The sequence below is a fragment of the Coffea arabica genome, chromosome 7e, assembly GCF_036785885.1.
Source record: "Coffea arabica cultivar ET-39 chromosome 7e, Coffea Arabica ET-39 HiFi, whole genome shotgun sequence".
Taxonomy (NCBI): domain Eukaryota; kingdom Viridiplantae; phylum Streptophyta; class Magnoliopsida; order Gentianales; family Rubiaceae; genus Coffea; species Coffea arabica.
In genome coordinates this window covers 22,175,709-22,192,885 of record NC_092323.1, presented here as the reverse complement: position 1 = coordinate 22,192,885, position 17,177 = coordinate 22,175,709, and the positions used below count along the sequence as shown (strand labels likewise).

At 34.7% G+C, this 17,177-nt stretch overlaps 2 protein-coding genes across 5 annotated transcripts; both read right to left on the bottom strand.

Annotated features, from left to right (window-relative positions):
- Nucleotides 1-2,681: 2,681 nt before the first annotated feature.
- LOC113701037 (uncharacterized) lies at nt 2,682-9,168 on the bottom strand. 4 transcript variants are annotated; one of them, XM_072059613.1, is made up of 9 exons: nt 9,024-9,168; nt 8,083-8,193; nt 7,398-7,889; nt 7,191-7,292; nt 6,758-6,969; nt 6,557-6,617; nt 3,429-3,508; nt 3,156-3,263; nt 2,682-3,045 (listed from the first exon to the last, which is right to left on the bottom strand). In XM_072059613.1, the coding sequence occupies exons 3-5, from the start codon at nt 7,857-7,859 to the stop codon at nt 6,838-6,840; spliced, it is 696 nt and encodes a 231-aa protein (XP_071915714.1). In that variant the 5' UTR covers nt 7,860-7,889; nt 8,083-8,193; nt 9,024-9,168; the 3' UTR covers nt 2,682-3,045; nt 3,156-3,263; nt 3,429-3,508; nt 6,557-6,617; nt 6,758-6,837. The 4 variants fall into 4 exon arrangements, with proteins under 4 accessions (XP_071915714.1, XP_027077288.1, XP_071915713.1 ...); XM_027221487.2 differs by having other exon boundaries at nt 6,758-6,778; nt 6,888-6,969; nt 8,083-9,165; XM_072059612.1 differs by having other exon boundaries at nt 8,083-8,221; nt 9,024-9,158.
- Nucleotides 9,169-12,099: 2,931 nt separating this feature from the next.
- On the bottom strand, nt 12,100-15,885 carry LOC113700732 (putative late blight resistance protein homolog R1A-3). Its single transcript, XM_027221188.1, has one exon. It carries the CDS (start codon nt 15,883-15,885, stop codon nt 12,100-12,102), a length of 3,786 nt encoding a protein of 1,261 aa, XP_027076989.1.
- Nucleotides 15,886-17,177: the final 1,292 nt, after the last annotated feature.

Here is a 17,177-nt window from a genome sequence, read left to right as displayed (position 1 = left end):
AGATGGTCTTTACCCCCTTATTCGTCTCCTTTAAAATTTTGTTTCTTATCTTTAGATCCTAAGTGGGGCTTAGTTATTGAGACAATTAAGATGGTGCTTTTCTGGGATCCTTACCCATCATTGGGTTTAGACTTTATACATTTCTTCAGTCCTTAATCCTTTCAAAATGGCAACAACATACCAGTTACTGGAATTTCCTCCTGGCGTCCTGTGGACAAAAACACATTGGGCCAAAAAAGTTTGATTTAGCCCCAACAAAATTTCATTCTATTTCTATATCGAATGTATAGTCACGAAGTTATTCCAATTTATTAATTTGTATTAACCCAATTCTTGCTTCAAGAAATCAATTAATACTTTCTACATGAGCTCTATCCTGTCATAAAATAAAATATAAAAGGAAGAAACTAATGAATAAATAGAAATAAAAAAAGAAAAAAGTCTTAAATGGGACTTTTGATGCAATATTTAAGATACCATAGGAAAAAGCCTATCAAAAACCTCAAAATGTCCCCTCAACTTTGCATTCTAGGTGTATAGAGTCACCAAAACAATTTCGTGCTTAAACACTAATAATCTTTTGATTTTTTTTTTTCAAGTCATTTTACTAACCTAGAGCTGTTAATAAGGTGAATCTTGATCTTGTTGGAAGCAAGAAACTTTGGCTCGGGAGATTAATAGAGACAAAGAATGGTTAAGTTATTAATCTCGATATTTTCCTTTTTAGTAAATTGATTGCCTGGTTAAGCTATTAATCTCGATATTTTCCTACTCATTTATAATAAAACACAAATTACATATCACAAAATTTGAAATAAATGAAAATAAAACATGCACAATTCATAGAAAGTAGTAAAGGAAGTTATCCAATCACGAGCCCTTATGAAATAATGCAAATAACATTTCTCTATTTAAAACACAGTTTGCTTCTCAAATTTCGAGTGCCTCTTCAAGCTTAATACTTTCATTTCATTATGATTTCATATGTTCTTATTGCATTGGGTTCAAGTGAGTGAAGCTTAGAGTTTTGGTACCACCTACTTTTCTTTAATTCTTACATATTTAAACAAATATGAAATCCACTTTCAGTATCTAATATCAATGGATTGAGGTTAGAAGTAGATATTGCATGCATGCAAACATATCATAAATTTGAGAATTGGCGAGCATGGGTACCCCACCCATATAAATATACCAATTAAACTTTTAGAGATAAGGATAGCTTTTTTTTATACATTGTTAGTATACAAATTTTATTTTTACACTAATAGGTTAAAATCATGCCATATAATATGAATTTAAATTTAAAATTCAAATCATGCACGTGTGACATATATAAAAATTTGCAAATATAAAAAAAATACTACACTATTAGTTCATAAAAAGTTAATTCTAGAAATAATTCCTTCAATTTGATTGAGTACTTGCAATCAAATTCTCAATCAAATAGTCAAAAGCTGCACCTTTGACACAAGATTGGCTTTGTAAAACACGTTAATTTAAAAGAAATTTAGCTGATCTAGAAAACAAAAAAATTGGCAATACTTATCACGCTACATTTTCCGTGTAAAAAAAATCCTAATACAAACTACAATTAAAATTGATTTCTTTTGGTCTTGTGCTTTTGTAGAAATTTCATGCTTAATCATGGAGCAATTTCTCTGATATTTTGTAAAATGACTTTTTTGTACCTTATTTTTAAAAGTATAATTTTATGTCTCTTATAAATTCACATTGATAAAATTTGGTTCCTGTTTAGATTTTTTATTTTTAAAAGTATAATTTTATGTCTCTTATAAATTCACATTGATAAAATTTGGTTCCTGTTTAGATTTTTGACTAGTTCTTGACTGGAATTCACCACGAGCCTTGCACGTGATCATATTTTAGGGCCAAAATTGTCAGATCACATTTCACATAATCCGATTCATAGTCCCTCACAATTTATAAGATGAATTTTTTCGTCCCTCAAATTTCACAAAATAATTTTTTTTTATCTCTCATTGATCATGTGTACAAATAATTTTTTCTTATTTTTCAAAATTTATGCGTATATCTATTTGATTTCACCTGAACGGTGTGAATAGCATGTAATATATCTCTATTCAATGTTATCTGAACAAGCTAATTGTAGTTGTAGGTGAAATCAGATAGACATATACATGAGTTTTAAAAAAAAAAAAAATTATTCGTACATATGATCAATGAGAGATGAAAAAATTCATTTCATGAAATGTAAAGAATGGAAAAATTCATTTTTATGAAATGTGAAGGATGAAAAAATTCATTTTGCAAAATATTAGAGACTATGGATTAGATTACATAAAATATGATTTGACAAATTTATCCCTAAAAAATAATCACGAGCAAGATACAGAGTAAATTCCACCCAAAACCTACTTAGAAATCTAGATAGGAATCAAATTTGATCAATATGAATTCATAGGAGACGTAAAATTACATCTTTAAAAGTGAGAGACGAAAAAAATTATTTTATAAAATATATAGGACATTTTAAACGATTTTTCCTTTTCCTTTTAATTGATTGTACATTGGACAATGAAGTCCTATGTAATGATGATATTTGTTTCTTACATGATGTTTGTGGGCGATGAGACTATTCACAGGTACAATGTTGATCCTAACATAATCATGTGAGATAGATGGGGATTCTGATGACATGGTTCTTTAACACTGCCTTTTCTTTTTCTTTTCTTTTCTTTTTTTTTTTTTGGTGAAAATTGAATTATGAATGAGCTGGTACTCTTTAAACCCAACACTGTCCGAGTCTTGAAAATGGAGTATGAAATCAAGGTTAGAATCTCTCTATGATGTCTCATCTCTAATTATAAGAATAGGCAATGGCTTTTGGAATGAAGAGGACAGGTCTCAACTTCTTGCTTCTGTTTAGATCATCTCCAGCTCCATCCAGTTGGCTGCATCCAAGCATTGCAAGTCGACTGTAATTTATCCTGACATTTACTAATCATCAGATGAACTATCTGCATCTGGTCGCAACCCAAAGTCATCTACAACAGCTGTGTCCTGCATCGGCAAGAAAGGCAGAATTTCGACAAGCAAATGAGATGGGATGTTGCGTTACAGAATGGCTATCTAACACTCCAGAAAAAGGAATGATTTCGAGGGATTCTCACTGGCATCTTATCCCAGTCCTTCAACTTAGAGTTTGTTAACATGTAATTATCACGCAATGGCGCCCATGCAGGAGCATCAACAGAACCAGTGCCAGCAGATGCACCAATCTACACATAGTATAGCAAATTAATTGACTGCCTTATTAAGAATTTAAAAGGGCAAAAAAATTGATGAAATCCAAAATATGTCATGCACAAAGGAAAAAAAAAGGTAGAAACAGAAAGCAATTTAGTTCAAACACCACGACTAGGAACAAACATGTAGAGATTGACCTTTTCTATGCTCCCGGTTTTTTGGGAAGGGGTCCGGCCCAAGACTGAGAAAAAAGCCTCTTTCCTCCGCTTCTTAATTACTGCAGGTTTAAGATAACAGCAAAAATATCCATATCACTCGATGTTAAAAAAAATGAGAAATTGTATAAAGTTGCTCTTAAACGTTGGTGCAGAGATTAAAAAGAAAGACAAATTAAACCTAATAAAACTGATTATAACCTCAGGGAAAATAGATGCAACTATGTACTTTACCAGCCAAGAAAGACAAATTAAAACTGATCAAACTGATTATAACCTCAGCTCCCAAAGGGATACTCAATAGATGCAACTTGTACTTTACCAGCTAAATTCATGTATGCTTGGAGGGCCATAAGCAGTGAGATGTACTTTATGATTACTATTTTAAGTGCACAAATGAGATGGAGATCACCACCTCCCAGCTGAAATGAAATTTTCATTTCCTAACTTTCATGCTAAAACAATTCCTAATAAAGGTTGACATGAGGTCACCATTTCATAATCACAGCATAAAGGACATGTATTAGCTTAAATTTGAGTTGAAATATCATGTCAATGTACTTTTGCAGCTCAGGGAGAATTACAAATAAATCCCCTTAACTAGACAATCAAAAACCTACTTGTTTCTTTCTAAAACTGATTGAAAAATGACTAATCAGAAGACCACACTTTTCAGTTGCAATACAACCACTTGAAGTAGCTCTGCCTAATATTACAGAGGAGGCAGTGTGAGAGCAAGTTTCGGCAGAGTGAACATTTGTAATTTTGAAGGTCGATAAATATACTCTCTCTCTCACACTCACACACACACACACACACACACAGTTCTCTGGTTATCCCATGCACTACAAGCTAGATAAAAAGAGACCAACATCATATTTAAACTACAAAGTATCTTCATATGACATCTCAAGTTCCAACTATGGAAATTTGCTGCTTTCCAATTTAGGCACAATGATCTGCAACTAATACTAGTTCAGAAGACTTGTATTATAAGGCAAGTAGAAGTGGGCAAGTACATAGTCTTCATGATCACACACAGGTTTAGGAAAACCAGGAGAAAACCTTGAATTGGGCTGTTCTTTGCAAATCATCAAGTTCTTAGACAAAAACAAGTTATAGTATTTAAAACTGATTAGTGTTAACTACATCTGAAGGCTCTAAGAAATTAAATAGGTAAGTTATATCTCTAGAGAAGAACTTAAAAAAAGTAATCTGTATCTTCTAATCCTAATGGCTAACATCCTCATGTAATTCAATTCCTTCCTTCCGGTCCAGATCTCAGTAAACTTCCATCCACTCCCTTGGCTCGTATGACACTTGTCCATGCAATTCGAGTTTTACGTAGACTTTGTACCATCAGAAGAATCTCCGCCATCAAAAATATTTCCACCAAAGAAGATGTTGTCAAAGAAGATGCAATTTATGATAAAGAACAAAATTAAACTGATTTACGTAGCTCAACAAGAAAACTTTTAAGCCTGACCACTAAATGGAATTTTAATCTAAATAGCTTATTATTTCTTTTTATTTTAAATTACTAAAGTCCTAAAGCATTTGACTAATTATCGTTTTTCTTCACATGCTTTCTACTTATCTAAAACTCTCTCATCTGTAATCTAATCTAATAGAAAACCTGTATCAGTTCTCAATGATTTGAAGCTTCATCCTCTTGAGGATTCCCAATTACAACAGCTGGCTAAGAATCTGCATATACGTCTTAAGTCTTAACTATGGACTGGAATCTGATCAAAACCAAATCTTTCATCCTAATTTCATGTAATTCCTTACCTTTTGACTGCAACCTGTTGTTATCCAACTTATCTAATGGGATTTAACCAGCATCATCTTAATAATGGTTTCTTATATTTGCAGACATCAATGGTCAATATGTAAACCAGGATAACACTGATCACCAAAAATGAAAAAAAAGAATAGACAACCAGTTATAGCCTAAATTAACTACTCAGAAAAGCATCAAATGCTGAGATTCGTCACCTATAGCTTTCTCCAGTAAAAGTCTCAATTTCTTTTTATTTGATTGGAGATAAATTTGACACACAATCTCACACTCCTATATTTAGTTCTTAGCATAGCATAAAACTTTAACACAAACAACCCTTTGCTACTACTGTCAATATCCAACCCAAGATAAAGTTTCATAGCAACACATTCTGTAATAACTACTACATTGTGAAATGAAAAAACAAGGTACATTATTTCACTGGCAATAGAAGGTTAACTATCAATTATCCTTGTTAATTGTGGTTTTATATCTTAAACGAAATTCTTTTATACAATGATGACGCTTTGCACAAATTCCATCCACATCCCAAGATGAAACTCCAAAAAACTCATGCAGAAAGAAATTCATGAAGTAACATGTCATCAGACAAGTTCATGACTACTGCTTAACAATTCAGGGATCATGGCATGATCCAGAGCAATTCGCCATTAAAATTTCGAGGTGAAAACATTCTAAAATTAAACCAGCTTGAAATTGCACCCCATACAACTTAAGGATAAAAAACAGAGTAAGGATTGAAGGCGTGAATTAGTAATGAAGCACCATAATACTCCTGGGAAGGAAGTTTTGCTCCCTAATATTGTTAGCACTCTTCTAACCACACACTGAAAGGGACAGAGGAATTCATCTTAAAGAGAGCAACTGACTAACACGAACCTGTGTACAAAATTAATTATAATTGATTACCTCAGGTTGTCTACTGTGATACAAGCAGCAGTAATACTAGAAAATCTCAAACCCAGCACATATACGTTCTAGTGACTGTAAATAAGGAAGTTATGTTAATTTCTTGGTTGAGGATCCCCATTATAATGCATTTTTTGGAGCAAGAGAAAGCTTTTGATAGACATTTCGAACCAAGTAACTAAAGCCTCAAAGTCTGAATACAAATTCAAAAAGTAAAAGAGAAGGTATTGATGAATATCAAGTCAAAGAAAAATATTTGGCTTCAAAATTAGATTGTTGTGAGAACAGAAGCTAAGGGAAAAGATAATAGGAATAAATACCATGTACTTGAAGCAAGAACCTTGTTGTTAAAAAATAATACATCAAAGTTTGAAATGTTGAATTGATTCAGTCCTACCATTTTCATCTTTCAACCTTGAGGGATTCAGTCCTCTCTGTGAGTGTTGTGCCTTATTGACCTGTATGCCATATAAATAATCATTTTAAGTACCACAAAGTTCATCTACATAAACCACAAAAACTAGAATAAAAAGAAACTACCAGTCATATTTAGTTGGAAACAAAATCTGAAAATAATAGGTTTGGAGAAGCCACTTACAGCATTAAATAATTATGACCACTGGAAAGCACAGCAAGACACGTGAAACACAGAAGCTTCATCAGTTAAAAAATAGACCTTTATTTTCCTTGCAGAACAATTATTCCATTATCAATAAAGTCAGGAATACCTCCTCTAGTAGCAACTCCAATGAGATGCTTTTCATGTGAATCCAAATAATTAGCAGCCTTCACATGCCCCTTCTCTCCAACCTTTTGATGCAAAGAAAACCAAATCACGTGAGAACTAATTATAATGGAAAAGGCAAAATTTGCACTAATTTGACCGTTAAGGCTAAACTTCACTCATGTAAAACTCAATGAAATTACATTTTCTAAATTCCGCTACTTGAACCTAAACATGAAAATAAAATTTTTTATCAAAACGGCAACAATGAAAATAACAAAATAACTAAACAAATTCATCAATATACCAGGTGTTTTTCCTTCTTTGCCTCACCCTTAACCTTTCTCTCTGCTTCTTCTTCAGCTAGCTTCTCGGCAACAAGTTTTTTATGTGCTGATAACACAGGACCCTACCAAAAAGAAGAAGCGCCCCTAATCAAATTCAATCACAGTTACAAAAATAATCTCCAAACATGATCAATAGCAGAAGTCAAGAATTTGTTAAGCATACTCACCAGTACATCATGATCGGTTGAAGCAGTTTTCTTGGTAATCTTCTTGAATGCCAACCTAAAAGCCTTACAACCCTCTGAAAATCTCATTACTCCTGGCTGAATTTCACCATCTTCATCCTCCGAAACCTCAATTTTCTCTTCACCATTCTCTTCTCCTTCTTCCTCACTATCCGAAAATTTCGACTCAAACCCACCTTTTACCTCATTTTTCACTACTCCTGACTGCTCTTCTCCCCCCTTCAAATTCCAGTCTTCTTCTTCCACCTCATCATCATCTGAATTATAGCTTCTAGCCTTTTTCTGAAGAAACTTTTTCATCTTTTTATCCATTTTCTTAACCCTCCCATCTTCTGAACCAGGCCCTAAAGTTCTCACATTTTTCTTGTTTTTGGATTTTTTAGAACTCCTTTTCTTCCATTCCTTCCTCCTTTTGACACCCCTCTGCTGCAGTTCTTCCATCATAGATTGCCAAATATAACAATCTTCGTTCCCCTAAGCATATAAAGAAAAAAAGCAAATAAATTTCTCACAAACAACACGGAAGGAACTAAGAATAAATTAAAGAAAATTATCTCAGTAAACTTACTAGCGACTCCATCAAAATTTTGAATTTAGGCCACAATTAAGAACTGACTGGGTTAAAAATTAAGCTGGGGCAGAATTTGGGACATGAATTTAATCTTACCTACTGTCCGCAGGGGTGCTACTGCCGCGTGCAAGATACCGGCTGATGGGACTGTAATCTCGGTAGCTGTCAGTCTGCTAAAAACTATTGACAAGCAAGAGCCGAGAGAAACTGTGGCCCGAGAGGAAACACAAGTCATCTGAAGATCAGGCCAGGAAAAAACAGGCCAAAAAAAAAAGGAAAATCGCTAATTTAGTCCCTAACCTTTTTTGCTAGTGTCCATTTGGTCCCTATCTTTTAATTTTGTCCAATTTAATACCTAAACCTATTTTTCACTTTCAATTAAGGAGCGCCGCTGCGGCGCCACCAAGAAAATCGAACATGATTCCTAATTGACCGACAAAAGAGGGTATTTTGAAACATCCTTAACGGGTCGTTAATTAAATTGGGTAATCTGATAAATTACACACCAAAATCCTTCAGAACAAAAAAAGATAAAAAAAAATAAAACCTGTAGAAATAAAAAAACCAATTCCCACAAGCATAATTCCGAAAGCATCATTTACTAAATACTGCACGGAAGTCAGAACTTCACATAGGTGAATTTTGTTTCCTTTCCCATCTTAGTTATCTCACATAATCAAATCCAAATTATTCAGCGAGAAAAGAAATGAATTTACACCTTTAATTTTCCCAAAACAAAAGAACCTTAAAATCGAAAAAAACACATCCCAAGAAAAGAGCCAACAAAATTGATAAATTTCCCACCATAAGCAATGCTAAGGTTTTGTTCAGCTAAAGGCAAATCCTAGACAAACCAACTTTTGTCATCAATTTTAGCAAACAAATTCAAAATTTCTCCCTCCAATTCTATTATACCCACAACAAGATTTTAAATTTCTGCCTAAAAAACCAGAAAGACAAAAGAAAAAAAATTGACAAAGATGAGCCACAAATATGCATAAAAAGTAAGTAAACCAAGATATAGAAAGGCAACTTACCAGAAATTAGGCAATGGAGTTTGAGAAGAGAGGTTTAAGGTTAGAGTTGTTAAACGAACCAACTGTTCGGTAACTCAAGTTCATTTCGGTACGTCCGTGTTCGTGAAAGACTCGTTCGAAACTTAAAACGAACCGAGTTCGAACGAATTTTTTTGTTCGATTAATAATCAAATGAACACGAGCATCTTTGCGAGTTTTAACGAACATTCGCGAACACGAATATGTTTGCGAGTTTTAATGAACGTTCGCGAATATAGACATAATTATCATTTGATAAATTTTAGGGTTAATTTTATGACTACATTTTTATATTTGGAGGGTTTTATTTGTTATTTTTATGTTAATGTTAGTTATATAGTTAATGAATAATAGAATTTAATCACTTAGTGCTTTAATTATTTTTTAGAATGATTAATGATTTGTATGGCATATTTAAGGTTTAAAATAATTTGGATTCGGCATTTCGAGCATGTTCACAAATAGCTTGTTTATGTTAAACGAGCCGAACTCGAACATGAATTTTGCTTAACTAGCCGAACACGAACACAAGTTTGAAATTCGAAAATTAACGAACGAACACGAACGTTGTTTGAATCGCTTAACGAACAGAGCTCAAATATAAAATACTTGATTCAATTTGACTCGTTTACAGCTCTATTTAAGGTTAAGGGCTTTAGTTTATAAGAGTTGAACAAAAAGGTAAATGGTAAAGTGAACAGTAAAAATATGTTTTACTATTTACATTCTCTCTCTGGGTTAATTTCTTGGGGGTAAAAGTACAATTGCTAATTTGATCCCTCGAGTTGTCTTGTTCTAACTTCTAACGTTTGCCTGTTTCTTTAGTTTTCATTTGCACCTCGTATAACAGTAGTGTAGTGTAGGAGTTTGTGTAAAATGACTTTTTTAACCTTTATTGTGAATTTACTATATTAACCTTAAATTATAGTCTTAATTCAAGGTTGGCTTTTTAAGAATATCATGCTAACCAATCAATTAGAAGTTGTTAAGATAGTTTTAATTGAATATATCATCAGTGGATTTTTTTTTTTTTGGTAAGTGAGAGGTCTCGAACCCAAGACCTATGACTTACATTACTTTCCCCTGTACCACCCAACCAATCCCACCCTCCAGTGGATCAATTTGTTTTCTGTCATTACAACCACAACTATTTTGAATTCTTTTTATTTTTTCTGAAGAGATTTTAAAAGTTCTCCCTGACTACTAGACCAACCAAGTGGTTAACTCTTTTTAAGTTATTGAATTTGTATTAATTACTATCCTTAATATATCTTACTAACCAAGTGACCCCTTCTCCCTTAAAATTCCATTCGTTTCCAATTTCTTTCCATATAATGCTTTCAGTTTAGCAATCAAGACACATCGACAAATAAAAAAAATTAATCAATACCATTTTTCATCTTTTCTATCTTTATTTTTTCTTTAATCCAAAAGTTTTTGATTGCATTATATGGTTTTACCAATCTGTAGAAATAGGCCTAAAAACAGTCAGTAGGAATTAGATTCAAGCATTCAGTTGTAGTTTTCATCCCCCTTCTATGGTTTTATTGATTCTCCCTGTTTTCCGTATTTGCTTAATTCTCCAGAAACCCCCTCCAGCAAAGGAAGTGCACAAAGAAGATCAAGTCGCCAAAGTTAATATCAGATGTGGAAGCCTCATCACAAGTGAAATTCATGCACATGGATCCCAAAATGCTCATGGTTCTACTGAACTTCAGAGATTGAATTAAGTGGTAATGATGCATTCAGGATGTAAAGTGATTTTTTTTGTTTATTCTTTGTATGAATTTTGAAAAAGTTGCACCTGTTTTTTTCTTTAATATCACTCGTTCTTTTTACCCTTTTTCAAATATCACCTTAGAAAATTATATCCGAGAAACAACAATAATTACATTACTGAATGTCCCTATTTTATGTAATCTTCTAAAAGTTGCTTCTGTAATATCTTCTTTTTCCAATGCACGTGCTCAAATTTTTCTCTGTTGTTATGTGATAAAAAATTTCAGTAAAATGGAGTATAAAAATGTGTTAATTATTTTCACCAAAACGTAGATGAAAAAAATCATGAACGAAAAAAGATAAGTTGGAATGCACAAAGTAGTTTTGCCTAAAAATATACTTTGATTAGTAAAGATGTTGGCTTTAGAAAAGGTAAATGGGAAAAAAAAAGGCTCCGCTATTTGAATATATTAATGAGTGTGTTTGGATAAGAGATCATTTGGAGAAAAAATTATTTCAAATATTATATAACATTTTTTGTGATGTGATATATATAAGATTAAAAAAAAAGTTGTTGAAAATTGTGTTTATGATGTAAATAGGATGATATTTGCAAATTTTTTTCGCCAAATTAGACTATCCAAACGGATCAATTGTCTTCTTGTGCCAACAACGAACTTAAAAATAATGAAAAGATGTATGTCTTTTCACCCTAGGGACCAAGGTGCAACAAATATAATATTACACAACAAGAATAATAAAAAGAAGAAAACAGAAAGAACTAATTTAAGGGACTTGACTTGAGCATGCAGGAAGACGACCACCTACTAATTTAAGGGATTTGGACATCATCTTTTTAGGTTGAATTAATCCACCAGATGTACATTGTAGAAAATGGAGAGGAGCTCAAGTCCCTAATTTAAGCACTCCTTCCCACTTAATATGTAACTTCTTTTATATACAATAGTTCCAAAGGTAAAAAGCAACATAACCAAGTTTCTTTTCCCTTTTTTTCTTGTGTCTTCTTAATATTTGTTGCAATAAAAAAAAAGGGATGCTTCAACATATTAATTAATTGAGTGTATGGTTCTTTGTTGAGGAAAAAGAGAAGCAATTAAAAAGTTTCTGTACTACTCTGACCGAAATACAAAGAAGGAAAAGTGTATCTTGCGTGCGTATAAACTTGTGCTTAGCTAACTATAAGCATCATATCAATCTGTAGCAGAATTGAAAAAAAGAATTGACATTTTATGGCTAGCTGCATCTAGTCAACAACAAAAAAGGGGGATTCTCCAGAAATTGCTTTCAAGAAACTTGAATTAGACTTCTTGTGAGGGATTTACCATCCTTCTTCGTCTTCGCTGGAACTCCATGTATCAATGCAATCTTCAATTAAGATCTTTAGAATCTCATTTCCCATATCTATCTGTTCTTGTTGAATTTGCTTCACTGAATTTACAACAGACTCGCGACACCCACTCACCTCAATCATTTCAAGAGTCGGACATTGCCCTAAACAAGAAGGCACCTCTTCCAACATCCAACAATTGTGCACAATCAATTTCTCAAGACGGGGAAAATTATCAGAAGATGAAGTCCAGCTGCAAAAGCCGCACAACCTTGACAATTTCAAGACTCGGAGCTTAGGGAACTCCTCTTCTTTCATTTCCCATGCTTCCCCAACGAAGGAGTTATGGCATAATTTAAGCACTTCAAGTTTGAGCAACTTTCCAATTGTTGAGATTTCACTCCATGGCTGTTTAGTTATTCGGAGTGTCAACTTCTTCAAATTCAAAGGGAATTTAAATCTGTACCTATCAAAGTAACGCAGAGTAAGTGATTCTAGTTGATTCAAACAGTCAAACATGAGAATCCCGTCGCCAACTCTGGTAGGTTCTTCTCTTGATGCCGTCTTCTTACATCTTAGCCTGCGGATGTTTGGTAACTTTGTCAGTATCTTTTGCAAGCTTTGAGAGGAGGGGTCAATGGCAAGGCTTAAACTGTCTAAACGATCCAAACCTGAGGATACTTCAAGATTTTCAACAGGAAAAATAAAACCAACTTCGGGATTTGTAGTCCATAGATGCCTCAATGTCTTCATGTTCCAGATAGTCTTGGGTAACAATAAATCAGAGACATTTTCTCCTCGTACCAGAAAAGTTTGTAACCTTGAGAGGTCTGCTATTGCAGCTGGGATAGAATCTATCAAGTAAAGACGAAGAGCCAAGTATCTCAAGTGAGCAAACAGAAGTACTTCCATCGGAAAACATTCAACAAACACCAATTTCCCCAAATCCAACACTCTTAGAAGTTTAGGTAACCAAAACCCCAAATCATCCTCCTTAAACCATAACAAACTGCGGGCATTGGGAAATTCTAGCATTGACTCCCGAATCATCAAATTCCTAGCACTTCGATCACAAACTCGAAGGGGGTTGCTTGGGCTAGTAAGAATAAAACAATCATTCTGACTATGCAAAATATGTAGAAAGTTTTCTTCTTGGGCTTTTTTCACACAAAACTCATGTACCAAATCATGAACTCGGCAGGCTTTGGCACCACCCTTAATTCTTTGTTCGGAAACTATAACTAAACTTCTATCAACCAGATCCTTCAAGTAGTCATCTGCCACATCCTCTAATCTCATTCCTTCGGTCTTTCGTACAAATCCTTCAGAGATCCAGAGCCAAAACAACCTTCGGACGGGAACATTTTTGTCTTCTTGAAATGCACCAAAGTAAAGAATGCACGGCTTCAAATCATCCGGTAAATGAGTGTAACTCAGCTCAAGTGTCTTCATGCAGTATTCATCATCAAGAACAATACTAGAAGTTAGACTCTTTGTAACTTCTTTCCAGCAGTCTTCTGCAGTATTAGCAAGAATTCCAGCAACAAGGACAACTGTGAGAGGTAAGCCCCTACAAGATTTTGCTATTTGAGAAGCAACTCCACTTAATCTTGGAGGACAACCTTTTTTGCCAAATAGCTTTTTCTGTAGCAAATTCCAACTCTCTTCGTCGGTAAGGCGGCGGAGATGGTGAACCTTGCTATCAGGTTTGAATTGCAGAGACAAATTCTGCAATCTGCTCGTGATGAGAATCCTGCTTCCATTGGCGTCATCGGGCAATGATCTCTCCAACAAATTCCAAGCCTTAGCGTCCCATAAATCATCCAAAACCAAGAGATACTTATTTCTCAACAAAACTTGTTTTAGCTTTACAGCCAAATCATGTTCATCCATCTTTTGATATTGTTCAAGTTTCCCAGATTCAATACCACCCAATATCTGAACTAACATGTTGTGCATGCTATATGATTGAGAAACAGTGCACCAAGCACGAATATTGAAATGCAACATTACTGATGGAGAATTGTAAACTATATTGGCTAATGTGGTCTTACCAAGACCAGGCATACCCACGATGGGAACCACATCCAACTGCCTTGATCCTTCTCTTGTAAGACCATCAGTGATAGTTTTCACCTCGTCGTCGAGAGGCACCAGCTCTTCATTGTACGCGGCGACAGCAACTTGTGATGGAACGCGAGTGAAAGTCTTGGTAACTCCCTTGATGGTTTCACCAACATAGCTTATGCTGTCATAGATCTCTTGAGCCTCAATCTTCATAACATTGATTTCTCTAGCAACATCATCCAAAAAATATTCACATCCATCACCAACAAGTGTCCAGTCAATCACTAACTCTGCTTTATATGCAATCTCCATAACATGACTCCAGAAAGCTTGAAGTTTTTCGTTCTGATTGCGTTGCTCCTTAATTTTCTCCAGAAAAGATCTTAAAAATTCAAAATCTTCTTGGATAGTCTGGATTTTATCCACTGGAAAAGCATTCGAACCATTAATTTCATCAGACTTTGCTAGTTCCTGTAGATTTCTTAGGAGAAAATCCATAGAGCCCAACTCACAGATCCTAGGAAAACCAAATCCCGATACTGATGTTAGTGGATGGACCTGTGTAAATTCTGCCCTCATAAGCTTGAGCACTTTGAGCAAATGAAAAAGAGCAAGATCGGTTTCCTTGGCCAAGCCTTCTTCGATTGGATTCACAAAAAGAGAGAAAATTACAACCGCTGCATCACAGGCCACAACTCCAATAAGATTCTTCATTTCATGGCATAGCTCTTTGAACTTCTCCTGATGCCTGAGAAGGATTGTCAGGAGTCTTAGCCCCTCAACAATTTCGAGCATTTGATCCATAATCGGGACTGGAGTACTAGTACAAGGTTGCAGTAGCTCCATAGTAGTCTGAACGAGACGATCCATAAAGTCAGCTACTGTTTGCTTACTCTTCTCCAGAGCTGAAGTGTCTGATGATATTGATAACTTTGAAGCAGTCAAGACATGGATGTAAGTTTCTAGCACTTGGGGCTCAGTGGGATTAATCTTCTCACTTATTAGCCGTGAAATTTGAGGTTTTACTTCAGGAGGAGGATTATGTCCGGAACAGTCACGCCGCACTATATATCTGAAACAGTCAGACCACGATATAGAAGCCAGGCGAAATGCCTTCATAGACACCTCTTCAGTATGAATCAAGAGACCTATCAATTGCTGACCCTCGACACCGCGAAGCATAGCAAAGCGAATGAAACTCTTCAAGAACATTAGCCGCTCGTCAAGGCGTTTGAAATGGGATTCTTTAATTTCCTCCAGAATCTCGGAAACAGAATCGATGAAATCAATAACGAGCTCTGGATCTGGCAGCCAGTAACAGTCCAGCAGATAGTTGATGCACGATTCGTTGATAACTGTTTCGAAAAACAACTTGATTGCCTTCAGGAATATGATGAGCTCACTTCCAACACGAGTCGAATGATCCGAGCATTCGCTGCAAACAAATTCAAGATCTTGCATTCTCTTGATAATCAGATCTTGAATTCTGGAAGACGTAACATCCTTCTCCTCCTCATCTTGTTCCAAACAGGTTTCATGGTTCCCCCTCCTCCACAGTGTCAGATACCGATCAAAGCTTTGTAATAGTCTCAGTCCGATCTTCAGATTCCAGACAAGATAAATGTACCCTGTGCCGGTATCATCCAAGCGGCGAAGATATTCTAGAGCGAACTCGAAGCAATTAGTGCTGCTGCTGCAGGATATCTCCATTATTGTAGTATGTTCTATTCACTCTGAGATCAAATTTGTATAAACATTAGTTCAAGGTTTACAACTTTCTCATGATATGAAAATGGTCAAATGTCGTCGGCAAGACACTTAATTTTCCTGGCCTGGCCTGTGGATACATTAGGGGCCCTTTCCTGGGGCCTAAAGGGGTCAGCTTTTGTCTACTTTCGGCCGAAGTGCGTTTCCAAGTAAACGATGCCAAGTCTAGATGCTAAAGCAGTAAATGTTTCATAATACTTGCTGTTCATATTATATTAATATCACGAACTATTTTTTTCATCAATACCATCATTATCCTTGCCAATGCCAACTCAATTAGAAGTTTGCGGGCACCCAAAGCCCCAGACAATAATAAGGTAACAATTCTTCGTAAAACTCCAGGTCACATTTGCTAAAGGTCCATGCACAAACTCACCAGACAAATTATCCTACCAATTGAGAAATATGGTGGACTTTTAACTGTGATTCTCTTGTCAAAACGAATTGTTTGTACGATGGACTACTGTCTAGGAGGACAGCAATTAGCTAACATAAACCTCAAAGGTATATAATAATGGGTCTAAACCAAACCCTACCTCTCCCCATTCCTCTTTGGGGCCGGGCACGCTTATTTGGTGGTCTCAGGCTACAAAAATAGGAAAATCATAATTTTGAAGAATATATAATATCGTTCAGTAGAAACGTATATGGTTCTCAGTAGAAACTATTTTTTATAAAATATATACGGTATCCTGTTAAAAAATGTATCAAGAAATATTTTATCTTCATGATTGTTGTATCTTCCATTCCGTCTGAGACCCGATTGGAGCAATTATTGAATAGGATAGGTTAGGCTCACTGATAACAAAATAAGTTGAATAAGAGTATTTAAAGAAATTAAAAATTAATTATATTTTTCAATTAGAAAGTGAATTATAATTTGGGATAGATAAAAATGAAAAACAAGACTATTAAAATGGAACTGAGGGAATTATTATAATACTAAAGCAGTAAATAGTTATTCCTTCTATCCTAAAATAATGTTCATTTTTCTTCTGTGATTGTCCTACATTGCCGTGCTCACATTTAATGTACATCTTTGTCAATAAATATACTACTAATTATTTTCAGAGTAATAAAAACAACACTAAAACTAGTATTAGGGAAAGGACATATGAGGGAATTACTAAGCAAAAATGATTGCACTAAGGGTCTGTTTGGTTGAAAGTAAAATGTTTTTCTTGGGAAAATATTTTCCGTGGAAGTAATTTTTCATGAAAATCATTTCCCTTTCA